This window comes from Balaenoptera acutorostrata, chromosome 1 (genome assembly GCF_949987535.1).
Source record: "Balaenoptera acutorostrata chromosome 1, mBalAcu1.1, whole genome shotgun sequence".
NCBI lineage: Eukaryota > Metazoa > Chordata > Mammalia > Artiodactyla > Balaenopteridae > Balaenoptera > Balaenoptera acutorostrata.
The window spans coordinates 120,412,416-120,433,465 of record NC_080064.1 but is presented as its reverse complement, the minus strand read 5'-3'; the positions used below and the strand labels follow the sequence as shown (position 1 = coordinate 120,433,465).

The 21,050-nt window shown below is 40.6% G+C and overlaps 1 protein-coding gene across 2 annotated transcripts in view; it reads right to left on the bottom strand.

Annotated features, from left to right (window-relative positions):
- Positions 1-677: 677 nt before the first annotated feature.
- Positions 678-21,050, bottom strand: part of DDR2 (discoidin domain receptor tyrosine kinase 2) — a 160,028-nt gene continuing 139,655 nt past the window's right edge. Inside the window, exons 12-19 of one of the 2 annotated variants that reach the window (XM_057545590.1) lie at positions 19,654-19,864; positions 17,686-17,909; positions 16,185-16,312; positions 13,552-13,743; positions 13,023-13,257; positions 10,979-11,128; positions 7,409-7,565; positions 678-6,131 (exon numbers count right to left, since the gene is read on the bottom strand). In XM_057545590.1, the coding sequence (XP_057401573.1) occupies positions 7,431-7,565; positions 10,979-11,128; positions 13,023-13,257; positions 13,552-13,743; positions 16,185-16,312; positions 17,686-17,909; positions 19,654-19,864 (1,275 nt within the window). In that variant the 3' untranslated portion in view covers positions 678-6,131; positions 7,409-7,430. Of the gene's footprint in view, positions 7,566-10,978; positions 11,129-13,022; positions 13,258-13,551; positions 13,744-16,184; positions 16,313-17,685; positions 17,910-19,653; positions 19,865-21,050 lie in introns of both variants that reach the window. The other variant, XM_057545584.1, reaches the window with a different exon arrangement.

Below are 21,050 nucleotides of genomic sequence, written 5' to 3'. Positions count from 1 at the left end.
CTGGCCTTTAGTCCTGGAATCAAACCAGACACTCTGGTGGTCAGAGTGTACATTCATGAGTCCTCCGGTTATTCTCTGGGAATTTATATCCATTCCCTTACCTACTATGTCTGTCACCAAAAAAAAAATAAGTTCATATTACTCAGATTATTAAAAGTATAAATGTATTCTTCAGGGACCAGGTAAGACGTATGTTGTTTTGGGTGGTTGCATCCTACTCTCTATTATGAAGACTGAGTCTGTATTCTGGATGTTCAGTTTTTTGTTGCTTTTTGTATGCGTGAGCAGTCTTGAGACAGACAATATTTGGATTTAGAAGGGATTTCTGTGTGTCAAACAAGACAACTTTGTAACAACAATAATAAAGGATCCCTAATTCTGGACTAGATTCCCTAGAACTGGACCAATGTGAAAACATAAAATCCCAATCTCTAGTATGTTTGGATATGCCAGGGACCAAGGTGATTTTCTTCCAATAAACAATCAACTAATATATGCGAGACCTACGTAAATAACCGTCTGTTGGATAACCCTCAACAAACAGGCATCCACACCACATACACCCCTCAACTGTGTCCCCACCCCCCCATCACTTCTCCAAAAAGGATGTAAGGGAGTAAGGAGTTAAGGGTAATAAAGCCCAGAAGCAGTGCTATTTTCACAGAAAAAAGGATCCGTCAGTAGCATATTTCTTTAATCATCGTTATTTACAATTTATCATCTGACAGACTTACAGAGAATAAATAAAGAAAAGACAATATACAATTGGTATATCTCATTTCTTCTTCTAATACAGAGAATTTTTATGCATTCTATTTTGGAATGACTAAGATAGTTTTAAGCAAAAATTAAATCAGTTTGCTATTTACCCCTTGACAAGACACATCATCCTCCAAAGCCTGCAGAATAAAGCCCAGATGTTTCCTCCTCATAGGAAGAGTGCACCACATTGCTTCAGAAAGTCAATCCTCAGAAAAAGTTACCAGACAATGGGGTAGAAGAATAGGATATCATGAATAGTAAAGGACATAAAATGAATAGGCTAGATTACAAACTCTTGGTGCGTTTGTAGGAATCCACTCAACTTTCAATTATTTCCAAGCCTCTTTTCAAGAAAACAGGTTTTCACTGCAAATGATTACCTTATCCCTTTGTGCTTTCCCTTGAGTCTCTTTGCAAATTCCTTTACATGCAATTGTGAATGTGGGTAAGCATGGGCTAGCTTGGGACTCCCATCTTTCTCCTTTGGAGGTCTGTGAAGTTGTTGACAAGGTGTTTGCAAGAGAAACTAAAACTCTTGTTCCAAAAGAGCTGGGTTTGGGGCCAGGGTCGCTCCCTGCTCTTGTTGGGGTGCCACGTAGAGAAGTACCTTGCATTTCTGTCTAAATACCTCAAAGAATAAGACATTTCCATAGATCAATTTCACCATCAGTAAACCTAGAAATGGAGGATGTAACTTACGGGTACAAGTCTGGGCACTTTTTCCTCTTTCCTCATTTGAAAATAAACCCTCTACATTACAGAAAAGCAATTTTCCCTAAATTCACCCCAGTTATGCCGGATGACAAGTTTCTGCTTCTACCTTTTATTCATTCAAAAAACGACATTCAGCAAATATTTGTGGTGTGCTCACTATGTGTTAGGAACTTTACAGGACATGGGGTATACAGAGGTGAACTCAGGTATAATCTTGTGACCCTTAAACAGGGCAGCTTAAAAATGCCATCACAAAACTCAAAGCTGTAATCCACAAAACCAGCGTTTCAACTCCCCTATCCCCTCTGAACCTCTGGGCCAGGTTGCAGCTGTGTTTGCATTTAATTTGGTCCAATGTGGTTGCTATTCCATTTAAGAAGAGACTTTTAGGCAAATGAAACTTCTCTACTATTCTGAGAATAGTGTTTTGCTGCTCACTAGGGGTCTCTACCATCGTACTCTATTCCTTCGAAAAGCTCTCCCTGATGCCGTTAATGAAGTGCCACCTTAGCTCTTGACCAAAATACTGATTTATTCTAAAGTCCTCTCCTTGCCATCATACAAATCCTACTCGTAGGAACTGCAGAAATCACCTATAATTAATTTCCTTCTATCCTAGCTAGTGAGCTGTGGATCTTACTGTCCTTTGTGTTGCCTGATTTTTCTAAGCTGTTCTTGGATTGTTTCAGATGCTGAACAGCCAAACTCGTCAGAAAATGTGGAAACAGTCTAGGTAGGATATTGCTTATTGACAAAGGAACAGATTAATTTGTTATATTCTCTTTGGGACTTTATAGAATTGTATCCAGACAATGTCTTTCCTGATGTAACCAAGCAACACCAGGTTACAAATCGGCAAGGGTTAAAACTATCCAGAAATGAAACGTGTACATGTGAAGAACTGGTGAAATCTGAGTAAGGTCTGTAGGTTAGTTAATAGTATTATACCAATGTCAATTTTCTGGTTTTGAAACTGGACTATGGTTATGTAAGATATGATCAATGGGAAAGCCTGGTGTTAGGGAAAGGCCACTCTGTACTATTTTCCTGTGAGTCTTAAAGCATTTCAAAATAACAAGTTGAAAAAAAAAAAAAAAAAAGGATACAGCAACTAAACAAATTACCCACCATGGTCTGAGCCAAGCAATGTAGCTAACTGTAGCAGAGAACTCAAAATGCCAGAAATCCAATAAACATTAACCATTCCAGTCTCTTTCCATCTCAATTTAGCATTCCAAGACATTTACCAAGTGGAAAAGACATTCATCTGTTTCTATAAAAATGTTAAATTTTAATTCAGAAGGAAATTCCAGCATGGATCTGGATCTGTGTCTTCCAGAAACCTACCATATGCACTGCCAGAGGTCAGAGGTCTTACTGAAAAGACTAAGATGGCAAATTCCAGGTCTATAAACTCAATTTAGGATCAAAGCCTTACTACCTCTATACTGGGAGTAATTTAAGCCTTAACTGTAATTTTCTTCATTTTTTGGGTATATTTGGGCAAAACAGATGCTCTTCTGTTTTAGACTATTTCCTTGGAACATCTTGACCTCTTTCCCCTTCTTCAGTTCTCCTTTACTCAAAACATACGGCTTAGCCCCACATCATGGCTTTCTTGTAGGAAGTCTGGATGAGACTAGAAAAACACATGGTTCCAACATGGCACGTACCTCTTTGTGCAGATACCAAACAAGACTTAGTCTAGTTTAACTTAAGCCTGTTGTTCCAATGTTTCCCTGTGGCCTTTCTAGGCACAACAGTGATGAGCATTATTTAAAATGGATTTCATTAACAGAAGCAAAGAAGGGAACACAAAGCCTCACGAGCTAACATAAATTCCCCATCTCTTGGTCTTCATTTCCAAAGCAGCACTGGGAAAGCCATGTCCTGTTCAGACAAAGAATTGATTTCTTCTCACCACCATTAAACCCCAGTACTTGAGGTGGTCTAGAACACGTGTTCAAACTGCCTCCCTCTTCTACTTCCTGTGAGATGAAAAGGTCATTCCCTGGTGGTTGCTTGTGTGTTTTTATGTTCATGCTGGGCTTCCCTTTTCTTAAATCTCTGAAAAGCTCCCTTCCATGTCATACTCTGCACCTGACTTTTCATTTTTTTAAATAAATATTTTTATAATCTCTATCATCCAGAATTTCTTCTCTCTCCATATACATCTATCATTTATCTTCAACACACTTACTCTTTCTGTCCTCTCTTGGCTCTCTCTTCAGAGAGATCTGCTTTCATGCTTCAGAATGGATTCTCAACAGCACCCCCTGTGTCTATCTTGCTTGCCCTGACCTCCCCCGTCCTTCTCACGCACTCTCCATTATCCTTTATTATGTAGCCTTCTTTCTAACTCCCACGTGCCCCGTCCAGTCACATGAACGTTCATTTATTCATCCTTTGCTCCACTTCTATACAATGCCCTTTGTCATACAGTCTTATACATTTGTGAGTGATCTTTCCATAGCATTAAAATCACATTTCCCCCTCGGGGGCCTCTTTCTACTCCAGATCTTTTCTTAGCACGTATGTGTCTGGACAGCACATCAAGATTTGGACTTAGCTATCAGCACATTCACCAGCAAAAGTATACATTTAAATCTGACTACCCCAAAACCACAATCTGGACATAAAATATTTCACATATATCATGAAGAGGATAACTTCCTAGAAAGGTAACAAGGCCCCACAGTTTCTCATCCCTTTTCCTATCTCCTTTTCTACATAATTCCTAGCTTCATTCTTCTAATTTGGATTCCAGCTACCTTTAAAGTCTACATACTAAGCCTTCGCCATTGCGCCCTGTTGGGTCTCTCAGATTTGTGCTGCTAAACTCGATGGGTCTGACTAAGGGAGAAGTTAAGACTGTGTCTGTAGTACCAAAGCCTTAGTGCCAGAAGATGGTGCCTTCCTCATCTCAGAAAAAGATAACTGTACCTGACAATACATTTTTGCCAGCTGCTTGAAATAGATTACCTCTATGACTCAAGGCCAGAAAAATCTAGACATACTAAGTTCATTTTAAATATGACTTTTTATGGGATCATGAAATGCAGTGTATTGACGCAGAATTGTAAAAAGAAGTAAATAGAGAGATATTAGGCAAAGGAAGGGGAAATTAGGTCTTTCCTCTTTCCACATAGGAAGTCATGGCCTGGTCTGGATGTACTCCTGCCAGAAGTACGTGGATAAAGGAGAATAAGCTACAGGCCCTGATTTCAAGTCCCTATGATTCTACTGAAATGGAATGATTAACGTGTCAACTTGACTGGGACATGTGGCACTCAGATTAAACATTATTTCTGGGTGTTTCTGTGAGGGTGTTTCTGGATGAGATTAGCATTTGAATTGGTGAACTGAGTAAGGCAGATTGCCCTCTCCAATGTGGGTGGGCATCATCCAATCCAATGAAGGCCTGAATAGAAGAAAAAAGTAAGGGGGAGTTTGCCCTCTTTGCCTGACTGCTTGAGCTGACACATTAGTCTTCTCCTGCCCTCAACTGGGGCTTATACCATTGGCCTTCTGGTTCTCAGAACTACACCACCAGCAGCTTTCCTGGATCTCCAGATTGCAGATGTCAGATTGTGGGACTTCACAGCCTCCATAATTGTGTAAGCCAATCCCCCAATTCCATATACATATATAGTCTGTTAGTTCTGTTTCTCTGGAGAACTCTGAATAATACATGAAGTTAACATTGATCTTGAGAATGTGGAGAGTGTGGCAGGTCCCAAGTATAAAAGAACATGTCTGGCCCTGCATATATCAAATGAGATAATGTATGTGGTACACTACAAGGTGAACTTTAAAGCACTGAACAAATGACAGGTGTTACTATTACTACTATTATAGTGGCTTCCCTACATGATCTCTTTTGCTGACCACGATCTTCAGAGCAGGAGATGATCAGATAACTGAGTCTGCATCAATTGTAGATCCAGTTACCCGATGAGCACTGAACATATCAGAACTGGAAGAGACTTCAAGACCATCTTATCTAATTTGTTCCAATAAAGAAACAAAAGTCCAGAGAGGCAAAGTGACTTGTCCAAGATGATACACTTGGCTTGAGGCAGAAATAGGGTCAAAGCTCCCAAACTGACGTTCTCTCCAAAGTTAGTCCTGGGAGACACTGAAGACCAGGCTCACAAGACCACCATGGGGAAAGGGTATTTTCTAGGGGAAGGAAGATGACCCACAAAATGAATCTTGGGGATTGGGGATTTATGCTTCTGCTGTGGCCTGGAGCAACGCTGAAGGCTGGACAGGGGGAAACACTCAAGTTCCTGAGAGACTGTGTAGAAGGTGGGCTGGGTGAAGGCAACAGAAGCAGACCCAAGGGGTCAAGTCTATTTCTTCTAAGTTTGGTAAGCTTATATTGTGATCTTTTCTTGTTTCTCCTCAGAGGGAACTGAGGGTTCTCTTTTCCTGTTTCCTACTGAATCTGAGGATCTGTGGAGTGTGAAAGCTCGGAATCTGTTCTGAGGGGACTCTTATTTGACAGTGTTATCAGTATCCATGGATTCTGAAGGCACAGCCTCAAACTTTCTTTTTCTGCTGGTCATACCATCTCCAAGGCAAGAGTGTGAACACCAAGCAGCAGCCGCGGATGACTCCTCCACGCTCAACCTGCTCCTCTCAAGGGACTCCTAGGGTTAAAAGGACATTAAACATCATCTCCCACAACCACTTAGGTTTGAAACCCTATTGACAAAAGGACAGTGACAAAGGACTCCCCATCTCTGGAGGCAGCCCATTCATCCTTGCATGTTCTACCTCTGGTGATGTTTTCCCTAATAAGGAGTGGAAATTAATCTCCCTGTAACTTCCCCTCATTGGTCCTCAGTCAACCCTTTGGGAGCGCTCAGAACATATCTATTCCCTATTGTACATGACCTTCAGATTTATGCCTGAGAAATTCAATCACCAGCCCTTGGGTTCCATTGGGTATTCATCCATTAAAAGAGTTGGAAGATTTGGAGAAGATGAACCAAAAGGCCTAGGATCAAGATATCAAAAAACAACAGTTTGTACTCACTCGAAATCAGGCTCTCACTAAAACACACACCTGAAAATGTCTGAACAAGACAAGAGGAGGACCCTCTGCAGAAATGAATATCACATCTGTTACCTGTCCTCCACAGGCCTCTTTTCCTGTGTCCATTCTCTATTCAAGAATACTTCCATGCACGAGGCTTTTTTTTTTTTTTTTTTGCAAATGACGATTCCTGTTCATATAGCCTTGCAGTAGATATTCTTTCCTATGTACATCCTCTGTATTTCCTGTGCATATAGATCTCAACCCTGATCCCTGCCCATGAATGAACAAAACACCCATTCCAAGGAGCTGGGTTTTTTCAAGCATGTTAACATCTACTTTGCCAGGAGAGGAAAATGCAGAGTTCAGGACACGTCTACAGGCCAAATTAGGAAATTAAACCGTTGGTGACTAGTTACTGAATACCATTTCATCAGATTCTCCACACTTACCAAGTATTTTCCCTAAGTCTAATCTCATGTTTCCTAAGACATTACTATTCTTCAAGTTTTTCTTTCTGAAACCACTTTTTTTAAAAGGTGACATGTAAAACATATTGTAGAATCTGCACATTCATAAACACAAGCATATTTAACCTTTATAAATTATCTAGCCTTTGTTATCCAACATTTTTAGTATATCAAGTAAGATTCTTTACTAGATTTTATCTGCCCTATTCTGCCCTAGGCTTTTTTTTTTTTTTTTCTTTTTTAGTTCTTTAATGTAAAAAAAGTATATACGTGTCGGGGTAGAGAGTGGGGGAGTGGAGTGGAGGGAGATGAGGGACAGAAAGAGATAAAGGCAAACAAGCCTCTGTCTCTCAGGTCCATTCAATGTCCAAATGGAGTGGCTTAGGCGTGGGTGAGTGGTAGGTCTTGTGAGGAGGACCTGTTGCCAGGCATTGACAGCGTCACTCGTCCCCTTGCTGAAGAAGCAGAAGGTGGATTTCCTGGAATGAGGGACGGTGCTTGGTGTCTCTTCTCCAGCAGCTGAGCATCAGCTTATACACAGAGTCAGGGCAAATGGCAGGCTGGGGGAGGTAAGTCTTTGGAAAGAAAAATGGACAAAAAAATGAGATTAAGAAGAGCGCAGAGAAAGGAAGAACAGTTGCATCATAGTATGATTTGCCCACTCCCCATTTTCTTGGACTTGGAAAGTGAAATGGGTGGGGTGTCTATTCTTCCTATTCATGAGAATTCTAAATCCCATCAGCCCCTTTTCCATTCCTTTTGTCTTTTCCAGTTCTCTGGAGCAGAATTTCCTGATGGGCCATCCTGTGGTCCCTACCATCATGCAAAAGATGAAACTGAAGCAAGAAGACATCTTAGACTGGAAAGCAAGTGATTAGAACACCAAATCCTCTATTTATAGCCTAGCCACGATGAGGTTTATTCTGATTGAGCCAATCACGGCAAGGGCAGAAAGTATATTAGTTGCCTCAGCTCCTTTATTGGAATAAAATCCTAGTCACTGAGATGCGGGATATATCCATGTAGCTCCTAACCATAACCTTCTCTGTGCTCCCTCTCTCCTGTACTGGCCCAGGGAGAGAAGATCGGATTTCTTCTTTACATTATTCACCAATATTTGTACATTTACCCCCTCTACAGCCCTGCCCTGAATTCCAGCCTAGAGTTGTATTTGGCTCTACTCCCAAAGCACCCGTTACTGACTGCTTCCACCAGCAAGATGCCACTCTATTGACTCCAGGTCATCTTCTGCTTGCCTGTAATCTGTTGCTGCCATTTCCTTACCTATGTTTTTTAACACCTTGGTATACTGACATATTCCTGAAGCAAACCTAAATTTCTCAAGCTCTTTGAAACATGGGTCCAACATTTGCAGCTGGTAAACCATTAACTATTTCCATCTTGCCTTCTCCCACACCAACATCAGCTTATGTCATGCATCATAGGATCATAACGTAGCTCTATCTTAAATTTTTTGAGGAACCTCTGCACTGTTTTCCACAGAGGCTGCACCAATTTACATTCCCACCAACAGTGCACAAGGGTTCCCTTTTCTCCACATCCTCACTAGCACTTGTTGTTTCTTGTCTTTTTGATAACAGCCATTCTAAAGTTGTGAGATGATATCTCGTGATGGTTTTGAACATTCATTTTTTTAAATTTAAACTTTATTTATTTATTTATCCATTCATTCATTCATTTATTTTTGGCTGCATTGGGTCTTCGTTGCTGTGCGTGGGCTTTTCTCTAGTGGTGAGCGGGGTCTACTCTTCGTTGTGGTGTGTGGGCTTCTCATTGTGGTGGCTTCTCTTGTTGCAGAGCATGGGCTCTAGGCGTGCAGGCTTCAGTAGTTGTGGTGAGCAGGCTCTAGAGCACAGGCTCAGTAGCTGTGGCACACGGGCTTAGTTGCTCTGCGGCATGTGGGATCTTCCCAGACCAGGGCATGAACTTGTGTCCCCTGCACTGGCAGGTGGATTCTTAACCACTGCACCACCAGGGAAGTCCCAATTTTTAATTATCTAATTCCATTTAGACCATGAGCTTTTAAGAAAAGTGCTATCTGAGAATTCTTTACAGTTTGTAAAAATAAATTGAAAAAAAAAAGTCAAATACATTTTAAAATTATTGAAATTATTGTTATAGACTTCCAATTGAATACAAAAGATTTAAGAATTGCTTAAGCTGTGAGCCCTAAGTATAAGATTCTTTCTAGAATTTGTGCTACTGAAAAGTTTTCTTCTGCATTATATCTGCTATGTTCAACAAGTTGGTGACATTGTGCCATTTGAAAACAAATTAGATCACACATGTGTAGTCTAGAGACCATAAAATCCATCTAGCAGCTGATAGTGTTGAGAAATTACTGTCCTTAATTCTAATGTCAAACTTTTAAAATTTGAATACTGAAATTTTAATAAAATTTAAAGTAATTAAATTTTGTAAATTGTAATAAAATACAAATTTAATAAATTATGTTTAGTAAGTTCATATGTTAAATTAAATAAACTTTTATCAAAAATTTAAACTTAGAGGTGAGAAGCTTACTCAGCATATAATGGTAATATTTGGTTTTGGCCTTGGCTTCAGTCAAATATTTGACTTTACTATTCAAATGCAAAGCAGACAGTGGACATAAAGTGGGGGGAGGGGAATCATGCCTTTCTTGCCTGAATGTTTGACAGTTCAATTTTGCCTCGTGTAAATTTTTTTTTTCCATGTGGGATTTCAGTCACTGAATAATAAGATGAGGGAAACTGAAAGGTTTAAAATATTCCTCCCTTTGCCTACAATTTTAGGATGTATTCAAGTTAGAATCATTATGATAATAAAATTACACTTTCTAATTGAATGCACCACATTTAATTGGCCACAAGAATCTAGTAGGTCAACCAGGTGGCCACGATGTGCTACTAGACCAGGAGAAAAAACATTTTTCCTTGGTCTACTCTCTTATCTCATGCACACTGGAGTAAATCTGCCCTTTGCCAAGGTAAGAAGGCAATTACCTCATAACCGAGATAGATAATTTAGATCTCCTGCTACCAAAATATCTGCAGAGTATCAAGATAAAATTCTAGGACACCTCTTTCCTATTTTTAAGCTGCATATTGTACAATCTCTAGTCATTCCCTTATCTTTTGCTTGCTTTGATCCATTTAAACCACAGAGGATCTACTTTTAATCTTCTGCAAGAGCCTTCTTCCTCTCCTCAACTGTTATCATCTTCCTGCCTGAGATGCCACGCTCCAAGTGTGTGCTGTAGCCAGGCCACTCTGGGGGCTCAGTGCTCCCACCACCAGCAAGCTTTCAATCCCACGTCTCACAGGAACTTTAAACACTGAGTCATCCAAAGGAATCTTGTAGTATCTTAACTAGGAATTGGGGCCCTTATAAGCTAAGAAGCCCAGCTTTTCCTGAGTCCTGAGATGCCACAGCAGCTGGGCCCAGAGGTGCCTTCCAAGAACAGCAAGGCCAGGATGCATCTGAAGGTCTCTGGACATGTAAGTTGAGAAACATTTCTAGACAGTCCAAACCAAATTTTTAACGAATGCTAATAAATCCCTTATTCACTTTTTTTTTTTCCTTATTCACTTTTAAGCTTAAGTTTTTGTTCCTATGTTTCTCAACCAGGAAGACAAGCCATACAGCTTAGACCAGGAAATAGATCAAACATGAGAGATAGGATTTTATTTTCTGGTATCTTTGAGCTGGGGAGCAGCCTGAGGGGACCCCTCATGTTCTCCAATGACCAATGGGTTGACACATGGATAAAGCAGAGTGTACGGATGCCTAGGGAGGACCTTGGTCTTTCACATCACCTGGATAATTAGTGACAAAAGTTCTTGTTCTTTTATATTAGCTGGATAATTAGTGACAAACAACTATGATCCAGGTAGCCCATTTTCCAGCTCAGACCTATCCTGTTACGTCAGAACTTTGCTTTCTCTCTCCTTCAAGAGCACATCTCTCCACCCCCAACAGTTCTCACCTGCCTCCCTTGGTCTCGGAAGAACTCTCCAGTATTCTCGATGACCTGTTCATCTGACAGCTGGGAATAGGGCTGTTCCTGGCAAAAGGTGAAGGTCTCCCACAGAGTCACCCCGAAGGCCCACACATCACTTGCTGTGGTGAATTTGCCCTGTTTAAATAAGAAAAAGAATAATTTGTGCACAACAAGAGCTGATTAGGTTTTCATAATCTGGAGTTTTGCCACTTTTACAACCCAGGGCAAGGAATACTGGGACTGCTGAGATACTCATGGGCGATCTGGAAACAACAATAGGAAGTTGTTTCGGTGCCAAGCTACAGGCCCTTTTCTCACTCTCAGGATCTCTGCTGAGGTCTACTTCTCTTGGAGATGAGATCCAAGTCCTGAAAAGGATGCAGCCCTAAGCTATCTGACTCTCCCAGTGCATGTTAGAAGGTCAAACTCTAGGATCTAGGGTAGCCTTGGAGAAATGCCCAGGGGAAAGGCAAAATTAGAATGGGAGCAATTGTTTCTATGTGAGAGATACGGAAATCTAGTGTAAGTGCCCGGAGTAGTCCTTGTTCAATGATCGTCACAGTCTTGAAGGATAGACTAACGAGTGACAGCAATGAGATTCAGATGCAATCAGCATGTATTAAATACTTGCATATGTTCTATTCAATAAATACAGTGCTGACGTAGATGATATTATTTATCCTTATTTTTCAGATCAGAAAAGTGAGACGATAGGCTTACTAAAATTCCCTGGTTAACAAGACCATTAATAATGGAAAAACTGAGATTTGGACCAAAACCCTCTGAATATTGGTCTAATAATCTTTTACAACACCACACAATACCTTTAAAGGGAGCAAAGCTTAATAATCGCATTAGAAATGAGTAAAATATGTGATTCATCTATATAGATGATAAAGATCTTTATGAGGATTTACATTAAATGGTATATATCACAGTATCATTTATAATCGAAGGAAATTGGGAAGTACTTAAGTATCAAATTATAGTGACATTATTAAATTATAGGATATATCCACACATATAATATTATGCAGCAATTAAAATCATGTTTTTGAAGAATATTTACTGCCAGTGAGAGAGAATTGTATGAGCATAGTATCATCCCAATACGTAAAATAATTACATATATAATACATATATTCAGAGAAATATATGTACAGAAAAAATCCTCAAAGGAAATACACTAAAATATTAATATTAATAGTGGTTATCTTGGTGAGAGGAAGGGAATAACTATACATTTCTTATTTCAATATTAATTATGAACCCTATAAGATATGAACAAGAAACAAACAGATTAATAATAAATTAACAAAACTAGATCTCTATCAGGCTTTTCTCTGCAATATTAAATGACAAAAGACAAAATTACACATATACAGCATTGTAGGAAGTAAAAGTTTAAAGTCTAATAATTCTATAAATCAGCTAAGTGGTATAAAATCAACAGTAAATTGTCCCAAATATGCATGGTCAGAAGATATATCTCTAAGAGGCATTTGGAAAAAACGTATTCACTTGTGGTCCAGAATACCAAGAGCTGGATTAAAATTATAAAGCAAAGAATGAGGACCTTAAAAAGTAAATGGTGAAAATCATTAAAATACAAATATAGAGATCAATCTAAATAATTAATTAGAAACATGGTTATGAAATTAATACAGAAGAAAAATATTTTGTGTGGATAACAGTTCTTTAAATGACAAGATTTTAATACTCTAAATTAAGTCAGTAGGTGGAAAGGGTAGAGATTAAAAAAAATGGTACTAAATCTCTTCTCATTATGGGTATATTTTTAACCTTTTCCTCCAAACTTCCTACAGTAAGCATGTTATATTTTACCAGCAGAAACAGGCAAGTGTTAAAAATAATAATTAGTACACAAAGTAAATCATCTCAAGTCAGAGAAAATATCAAAATCTATTTATTGTCTGCCTCCTGCTGTCTCAGGTGCACCCCTACATGACATCTGTATCTGCCTACATGCCAGTTGCTAGGACAGAGCTCAAAAACACGGGAAACTCACCAGCAAGATGCTCTCCCAAGACATCCAGCGGATCGGGAGCACTGCCCGGCCCTGGATTCGGTAGTAGTCACCACTGTACAGGTTTCTGCTCATTCCAAAGTCAGCTATCTTGATGGTATAGTTCTTACCCACTAAGCAGTTTCGTGTGGCCAGATCTCGATGAACAAAATTAAGCGAGGAAAGGTACTTCATGCCAGATGCAATCTGGGTAGCCATAAACTTCAGGTTGGCATAACTGAGGAAATATAAAGGAAGAGAGAAAGTAGCCTCTGGAAAGAGGAAGCTGTGAAAGGTACACACCCTATAGTTGGTATCAACAAACTAGGGTTCCAACCTCAACATCCCTTCTCTATTCTTTATGAATTTCTTTGCTTTCCCCTAAAGGACAGCTGCTTTATTATTCCCTGCATACTAACCTCCCCAACAATTCCAGAACAATGATGAACTTTAAGGCTCACTGCTCCCCACCTTCAGATCCTAGCTTAGTCTCATGAACACAGGGAAGAGACAGAAGACCTGGCATATTTACCTGACAGTGGGTACGTTGCTGAAGGAAGAAGTGGGGGGCTCGTGGCGGGAAAGAAACTGATTGAGATCTCCATTCTCCATGTACTCAGTGATCATGCAGAGAGGATCGTCAGTGATACACACAGCTAAGAGACGGATGATGTTTGGGTCCTTGAGCCGAGACATGATCTTTATCTCCTTAAGAAAATCATTCCTTTGGAGGACAGAGACATAGATAAACCAGAGGTTGCCAGAGTTAGAATCAAGAGGGGAAAGAAGACACAGCAAAGTCTAGTCCTAACCATTATACTGAGTCTTGTTTCCCTTTGGATTACCTTTGAGAGAACAGAGAAATTGGTACCTGGAAACTGTCTCATTCTATTCATCCTGGAATGAGATGCACCCTTATTCAACTATAATTTGGCGGGGGGAACATGGACCGTGACATGCACATTTGCATCCCTAGTATCCAACAGAAGGCCTGCCACATAGAAAGTGATTAATATTTGCTAAATCAAATATATGTTGCTAAAAACTAGTCTTTAAAATAAAACCTTCAACTGAAAGTCATATCTTAAGTGCACTGGGGTCTTTACCTTTTTTAAAAGCCATGGAGGGACTTCCCTGGTGGCACAGTGGTTAAAAATCTGCCTGCGAATGCGGAGGACACGGGTTTGAGCCCTGGTCCGGGAAAATCCCGCGTGCCGCGGAGCAACTAAGCGTGTGCGCCAAAACTACTGAAGCCTGTGTTCTAGAGCCCACAAGCCACAACTACTGAGCCTGCGTGCCACAACTACTGAAGCCTGCGCTCTAGAGCCCGTGCTCCACAACAAGAGAAGCCACCACAACAAGAAGCCCACGCACTGCAGCGAAGAGTAGCCCCTGCTCGCCGCAACTAGAGAAAGCCCACATGCAGCAACAAAGACCCAATGCAGCACCCCCCAAAAAAGAAAAACAAACAAACAAAAAGCCGTGGAGTCACTCTATAAGTAAAGTGAAGGCACTTTTTATAAAGTGAATAACCACACTCTGGTTTAATCTGATAATTTTTTATTTTCTCATACTGGTTTCTTTTAATGCAGGATGCACCAGCAGTCAGTCACAACACATATTTAGTAGCCTGTTCAAAACAGCTGTTTAAAGTTCATGGTGGTAATGCAGGGTCATTTCAAAAGAAGTACTCACTTGGCCGAAACTAATAACTGTTTGAATAGATGGTGACAACCACCCTTGAGTCACAAAGTGGGCTATAACCTTCCAAGTAGCAATATTTGGGTTAGTGAGACCACTAGCCCACATTCTCAAAACTATTGCAGCAGACCTGTTATAAGTCTCCTGTGAGTTTTCTAGGAATTCTGGACTGGAAGTCATACTATGTCAATATAAAATCCTTGAAATCAGTGTGGTCCTGATACAACACCTTTCCTCTTTCATTACCCCTTCAATCTCAAACCCGGCAGGGGGTCCATGGCTTGGGAGAGCTCAGAGCCTAAGCCATCCATCATTGCTAAATTGGAGTGGGCACAGGTGGGACACCAAACGTCACCAAAAAAAAAACAATGGGCAAAGGCTTTGTCACATCCCATAGTTTTTTTCTTTCATCTTGCTACCTTCTCCAATCACGTGCTAAGATTAATATCAGGAATATTCTATCTCTCTATGGGACCCAGAGGATGTCCCTTTTCACTCATACTAGTATCCTTAAGATTGAAATTCTCACAGTTAAAATTCCAAAACCTCCACTGTTCTGTTCCCTTGCCTTTCTTTCTTCTTCATGCCATATCCTGTCAATTGCAAGACTTTTAGTAAAACCCTATCACCATTCTTGGAATTTATGATAATTTAAGGAATAGGGATCATAAACTTTCTCTAAATTTGAATATCAGTGAGACACATCAAGCCAGCACAAATGGGGAAATACATATGTTACCCAGATGTGCAGATTTCTCTGAGACACATACAACCAGCTTTCAACCAGCATGCCTCTCTGGGTGAGGATTAACTCACCATTACTGTAATGGAAAGGCTGTCAGACAACGGAGTGTGGCTGGAAACTGCAATTTATGTAGTAAAGGATCCAAGAGATTATTAGCCAGTTTGGAAAACTGCTAAAGGACTGTGGATCCTTTTGCTTTGAGGTCCATGGATACTTTTCCAAGTAGAGGTAGCTTCTCATTTGGGGGGTTGCTGGACATAGAAGAAAAGGAGCATAAAAGAGAAAAAAGGGGATGAGAAAGTAAATAGAGATGTAGGGAAAAAAGGAGAATGGGAGAAACTTAGCAAGAAAGATGTGTGTGATTGTGAAAAGTCTGCAAGGCGAGGTAATGACATTCAGCAGTGTGTCTGTGTATAATGATTGAAGAGGTACGTATTCGGACTTTAGTGTATGTTGGGGTGTACAGTGCTGTGCAAAGGGGGTTAGGAAGTAAATGTGTAGCATATCCAACAGAAAATGTACATTTGTTTTTGAGAGAGATGAGAATGAAGCTGAAGACTACTGACCCATCAGAAAAATAAAGCACAACAATGGAAATGTGAGGCAGCTCACAGACCTTCCCATCTCAAAAAGAAACAAATTGCTCAGAAGTTTCCAGGAGTGTTCCTGATCCTGAAGATGAAACACATAAAGGAAAAATTTAAATGCAGACCACAGACCTGGCATTCTTGTTGGCATCTGCTCGGAGCATTTTCACGGCCACCAGGACGGGCTGGTTGGCACTGACATCTAGGGCAAAATCTTTGTCTTTGAATTTTTCCATTCCCTCCACTTCACAGAGATGAACCTAGACAAAAGTCATCTAGTCTCAGCATCATCATTTCTCCTGAAGATGTCTCAGTACTCTTGCTGGGCATTTCCTGGAGATAAACTAACTCTTACAACTCAGGCAAAATAATCGAAAAGACCAGTAAGAAGATACATGTAACACATCTTTGACTCAAATAACTGATTTAAGAAAATGGTGAGGTACCCAGCTAATGTGATATGTTACTGCTTTATAAAAGAAATACATTGATTGGAACATTAAATATGGGACTGAATCTATAACATGGTATTTTATTACAGCATAGCCCACTATAAAATGTTATTCGGTATAAATACTTGAACTTTGATTCAAGGAAGTTTAGTTACGGGATCGTGCAAAACATAAGGCAATTTCTTCTCTAAGGTAAGCCCTTAGCATGGGATTAGCCTTATCAGGAACGTCTAGGCATTAGTAACTGTAGAACAAGCCTGTGTTTTCAACCCAGGAGACAGAATGAGTGTATATAACACCACAGACAGATGCCGTGGACCCTTCTACCTCCACCACCACCAAACCTACCCAAGGTTAAAGCATGCCACCCATGCTGGAAACCAATAACATATTTTATGAAACCAAATTACATTTGGAATTTAGATGGTGGTGTTTGGTGTTTAGATGGTGGTGGAATTAGACGGTGGTGTTGAAACCTACCCAAGGTTAAAGCATGTTACCCATGCTGGAAACCAATAACATATTCTTATGAAACCAAATTACATTTGGAATTTAGATGGTGGTGTTGAAGAGCTTCTGTTGCCACTTAAATCATTGCCTTGAATTCTCAGAAGGCTCATGTGGCTGATGTAAGAGTGAAAAGTCAAATATTACATGCATCACTCTGAGGGCAACTGAGATGTGTGCTCCTCCTTATCTTGGTTAGTGATTCATTCCCTAGTGGCCGGTTCTGGGACCAAAGGCAGGGGCGAGGTTGTTTTTGACCATTTTACATGTAACTCCAATTAAAAGGGAAAAAAACAAAGTGGCTATCCAACAGCAGGATGTTCTTGGACAGTTTATAAAAGATGATCACATCTTATGGGTCCCCACCCTTTGTAACCTGTTGTAAAAATTTTTGAAAATATTGAATGCTTTTCAGAATATCTAAGTCTAGTGACTTTCCTGCTTTAAAAACTCTTATACAGAAATCAGAATTCCCAGGATTTCTACAGCTATTTGACAAAGATGAGGCTGACCAGTACTAGTCTTCTAGAGAACAATGCAAGGAGAGACAAGTGGAGGAGACATTTGGTGTGAATCCACTTTGGATGGGACACTTTGCTCTACTGACCATTTTTATTCAACCACTTCCTTTGAACTACCAAGGACTGGAGGCCCCACTCAAAGAATCAGCTCACCTCCCCAAACTGGCCCTCTCCCAGCTTCTCCTTGAAAGTTAAGAGTTTCCTGGGGAACTCTTCCACAGCCACGTCTTTCCCCGAGAGCAGGTCCATGGTAATGGCAGGCACGGAGTAGGTGTTGCCTCCAGTCACCCCCTGGAGGTTCACAATGTCAGCCTCTGCATAGTGGGGCACACCCTCAGGCCCACTGGGCTGGACTGGCTTCACAATGCCACTGCAGCCTGCGAAGACAAGGACAATGAGTCTCATTCCAAGGGGCCTCTTTGGAGAGATCTTCAAGAAAGGAAATCTGAGAGGAGAGCTAAAACATGCCCCCAAGACAGCCTAACTAACCTACGCCATGACATTCTTACTTGGAGAATGGTTCCTCTGGAGATTCTTTCTTGTGGCCTCCAGAATGTAGGCACCATTTTATCTCTTATCTTCTCCTCATACTACGTGATCATTAACAACCACCTTGGTTAATCTTGTGGAATTGTGGTGAAGCTCCAGGAAGGCTCGCTATACTAGTTAGGGTAGGAGTATTAAAGTTTTAGGATGTAATGGCATATTTCCTTAATTTTAAGATATAATCACTGATTTTAATAACTTATTTCAGGGATTAAAAACTGTGATTAAATTTATATGATCTAGTTTAAGACACATCCTAACTTTAAAAAATATTAAAATATGAGAGGGGATGTTTTAGACTTCAGAAAGTAGGTAGATTACTTTGGTTTGGCCTAGGAAACAAATTACATCCCTATTCTTGCTGTCTCTGTAAAATTCCCATAGTTCAATACACTCCTTCAATGTTTGCTATCCACTGAGTGGTAAATACACATTAGTTTCCTTTCTTCCTTTGGAAGGACTCCCTTGAAAAGCCTCTGCTCTCATGGTTAGTCCTGCTACTTCTCCAATCAGCTCTCCCCTGAACACCATCAGTCCTCTTCCACTGACTGGGGTCACTCCTCAGTTGCTGACATTATGGAAAGAAAAGCTGCTCTGAGCCTCAGCGATGACCCCAGCATCCCCTCTGATGTCACCCTGTAGCCCTTTTTAAAAGACACTGGGATGTGAATCAAATGGCACCGTTTTACCGAAGCAACGCTTTATTGAGAAAAAACAAGAAATATTTGCTCTTGTAATAAAATCTTGTATTAGTCAAGTAAATTTTCACCAAAGAGAAATGAACAAAAGTTCAATAACTCAATTATCTAGGTGACTAAAACCTGGGAATTCTAGGATCTCTTTAGCTTCGTTGTTTTTTCTCCAAGTGAAATTCTAGTCCTGAATTTACCCCTATTGGTGTTTGATGTTGGGTGAGTACCTTATCTGGGCCTCCTCACTTTCCTCCTCTGAAAAATGAGAAGGTTGTACTAGTTGGACTGTTTAGGTTCTTCCAGTGTTAACGCCTTAGTAACGCATTTTATTTATTTTTCTTCTTCTGACATGTGGGTCCCTCCAAACATCTGCTACGTGCAGTAGCAAAGGAGAGATGCCCAGATTCAATTAGGAGCAGCAGTAGGCCAAATCTAGAAAGAGAGTGTGGACTTCCCAGGAGAAGGTGGACTTCTCTAGGCTAAAATTAGACTTGGTTGAGTAGGAGCAATAGTGTCACCCCTTCATAAATCTTGTCCTTCAATTTTCTGCTCACTGTTTTGTTTTGTTTTTTTTAATTAATTAATTTATTTATTTTTGGCTGTGTTGGGTCTTCGTTTCTGTGCGAGGGCTTTCTCTAGTTGTGGCAAGTGGGGGCCACTCTTCATCGCAGTGCGTGGGCCTCTCACTATCGCAGCCTCTCTTGTTGCGGAGCACAGGCTCCAGACGCGCAGGCTCAGTAGTTGTGGCTAACGGGCCTAGCCGCTCCGTGGCATGTGGGATCTTCCTGGACCAGGGATCGAACCCGTGTCCCCTGCATTGGCAGGCGGATTCCTAACCACTGCGCCACCAGGGAAGCCCCTCTGCTCACTGTTTCATCCTCACCTGATTCTTCCTCCCCTGGAGCAAATTCTGGGAGTTTCCGTATCAGCCTGGACGGCTCCTGGTAGTCAGGGCGAAGGGGAAAGATGCGATCGTAAGTGGAGTTGGACTCCTGCTCGCTTGGCGATGAGGAGCGGTTATTGTTGAACATGCTGGACTCGCTTGGCAGGGAAAGGCTGACTGTCATTTCATCATCCAGCATCCTCCGGGAAGCCTGAAAGAGAAGGACAGGGGAGAAAGGCATGTTGACACAAAAGGGGTCATCACTCCCTCCTCTTCTTAAACCCAGCTCTTCCACTCAGATGAAATAACTCTTTAATACTCGAACTCCAGAAGCAATGCAAGTGACAGGGGTTCAGTCTGGTTCCACAAATGCCTGTGTTGTAGAAACTCAGAATCATCTTTCATTTCTTCAAGGCAGAATTTGATTTCCAAATTTCTGCACTGCCAACATTAATTAACTTCCATTGAAACACTTACAAGCATTATTCACGTGACACCGTTAGAACCAATCAGTAGCCAATCAAAGAATTTCTCAATCTTAGAGTTTTCAATGTTCTGTTAAATAATGGGTTTTCCTGACACCACTCAACTGATTGATTTTGTGTAGGCATAAATTAAAATGCTCATTAACACAACAAATGTGCCGTAACATGATGAATCTGTAGTTCACCTGACCACTCTGGCATTGTAGATTAGGGTAATACCCCCTTGACCCTGTATTTTTACTAACCAAAAATAAAATGGCTACAAAATAAGAAAGGAAAGCCCTAGGTGCTAGGGATACTAACATGAATTATACCTAACAGAGGAATAAAAAGAATAAAACAGTTAATTGTTCCGTCATTCTATTTAATATGACCTGCCTGCTCCTTCAAAAGGAAAATCTCATAATCTAAGTATATGTGACTATTTGGATTTAAACACGTGAAACGTTCTACTCCAACAAACACACTTTGGGTGCTCAGTGGAGAAACTTAGATGTCTGCTCCATACCCTAGACTGAGAGTTCCTTTGTTGCAGTAATATCCTCAATACTGAACATGGAGCCCAGCACATAGTAGGTACTCAATAAATATAGGTTGACTCTCTCAAAGAGAGAATTCTGAGGACACCATTGTAAGTATCCTGCAGATAATGCTACAGCATAAGGCTATTTTGAGTAATGTATTTGGAATACATAGGTATGCTTAAGGGTCTTCTACAAAAAAAATCTTTCCCCCAGAAGAAATCCTGTGTCATTCCAGAGCATCTTGAGTTATCTTACTCAGGATGTACAGGGACAGAAAGAATTTCTTGAAGGACCAAGTTAAATATACAAGGGCAAAATTTTTGTTCTCCCTTTTACCTGGAGAGTCTCCAATCCAAAATTCTTCTCCCAGCCCATGAATATATTCCAG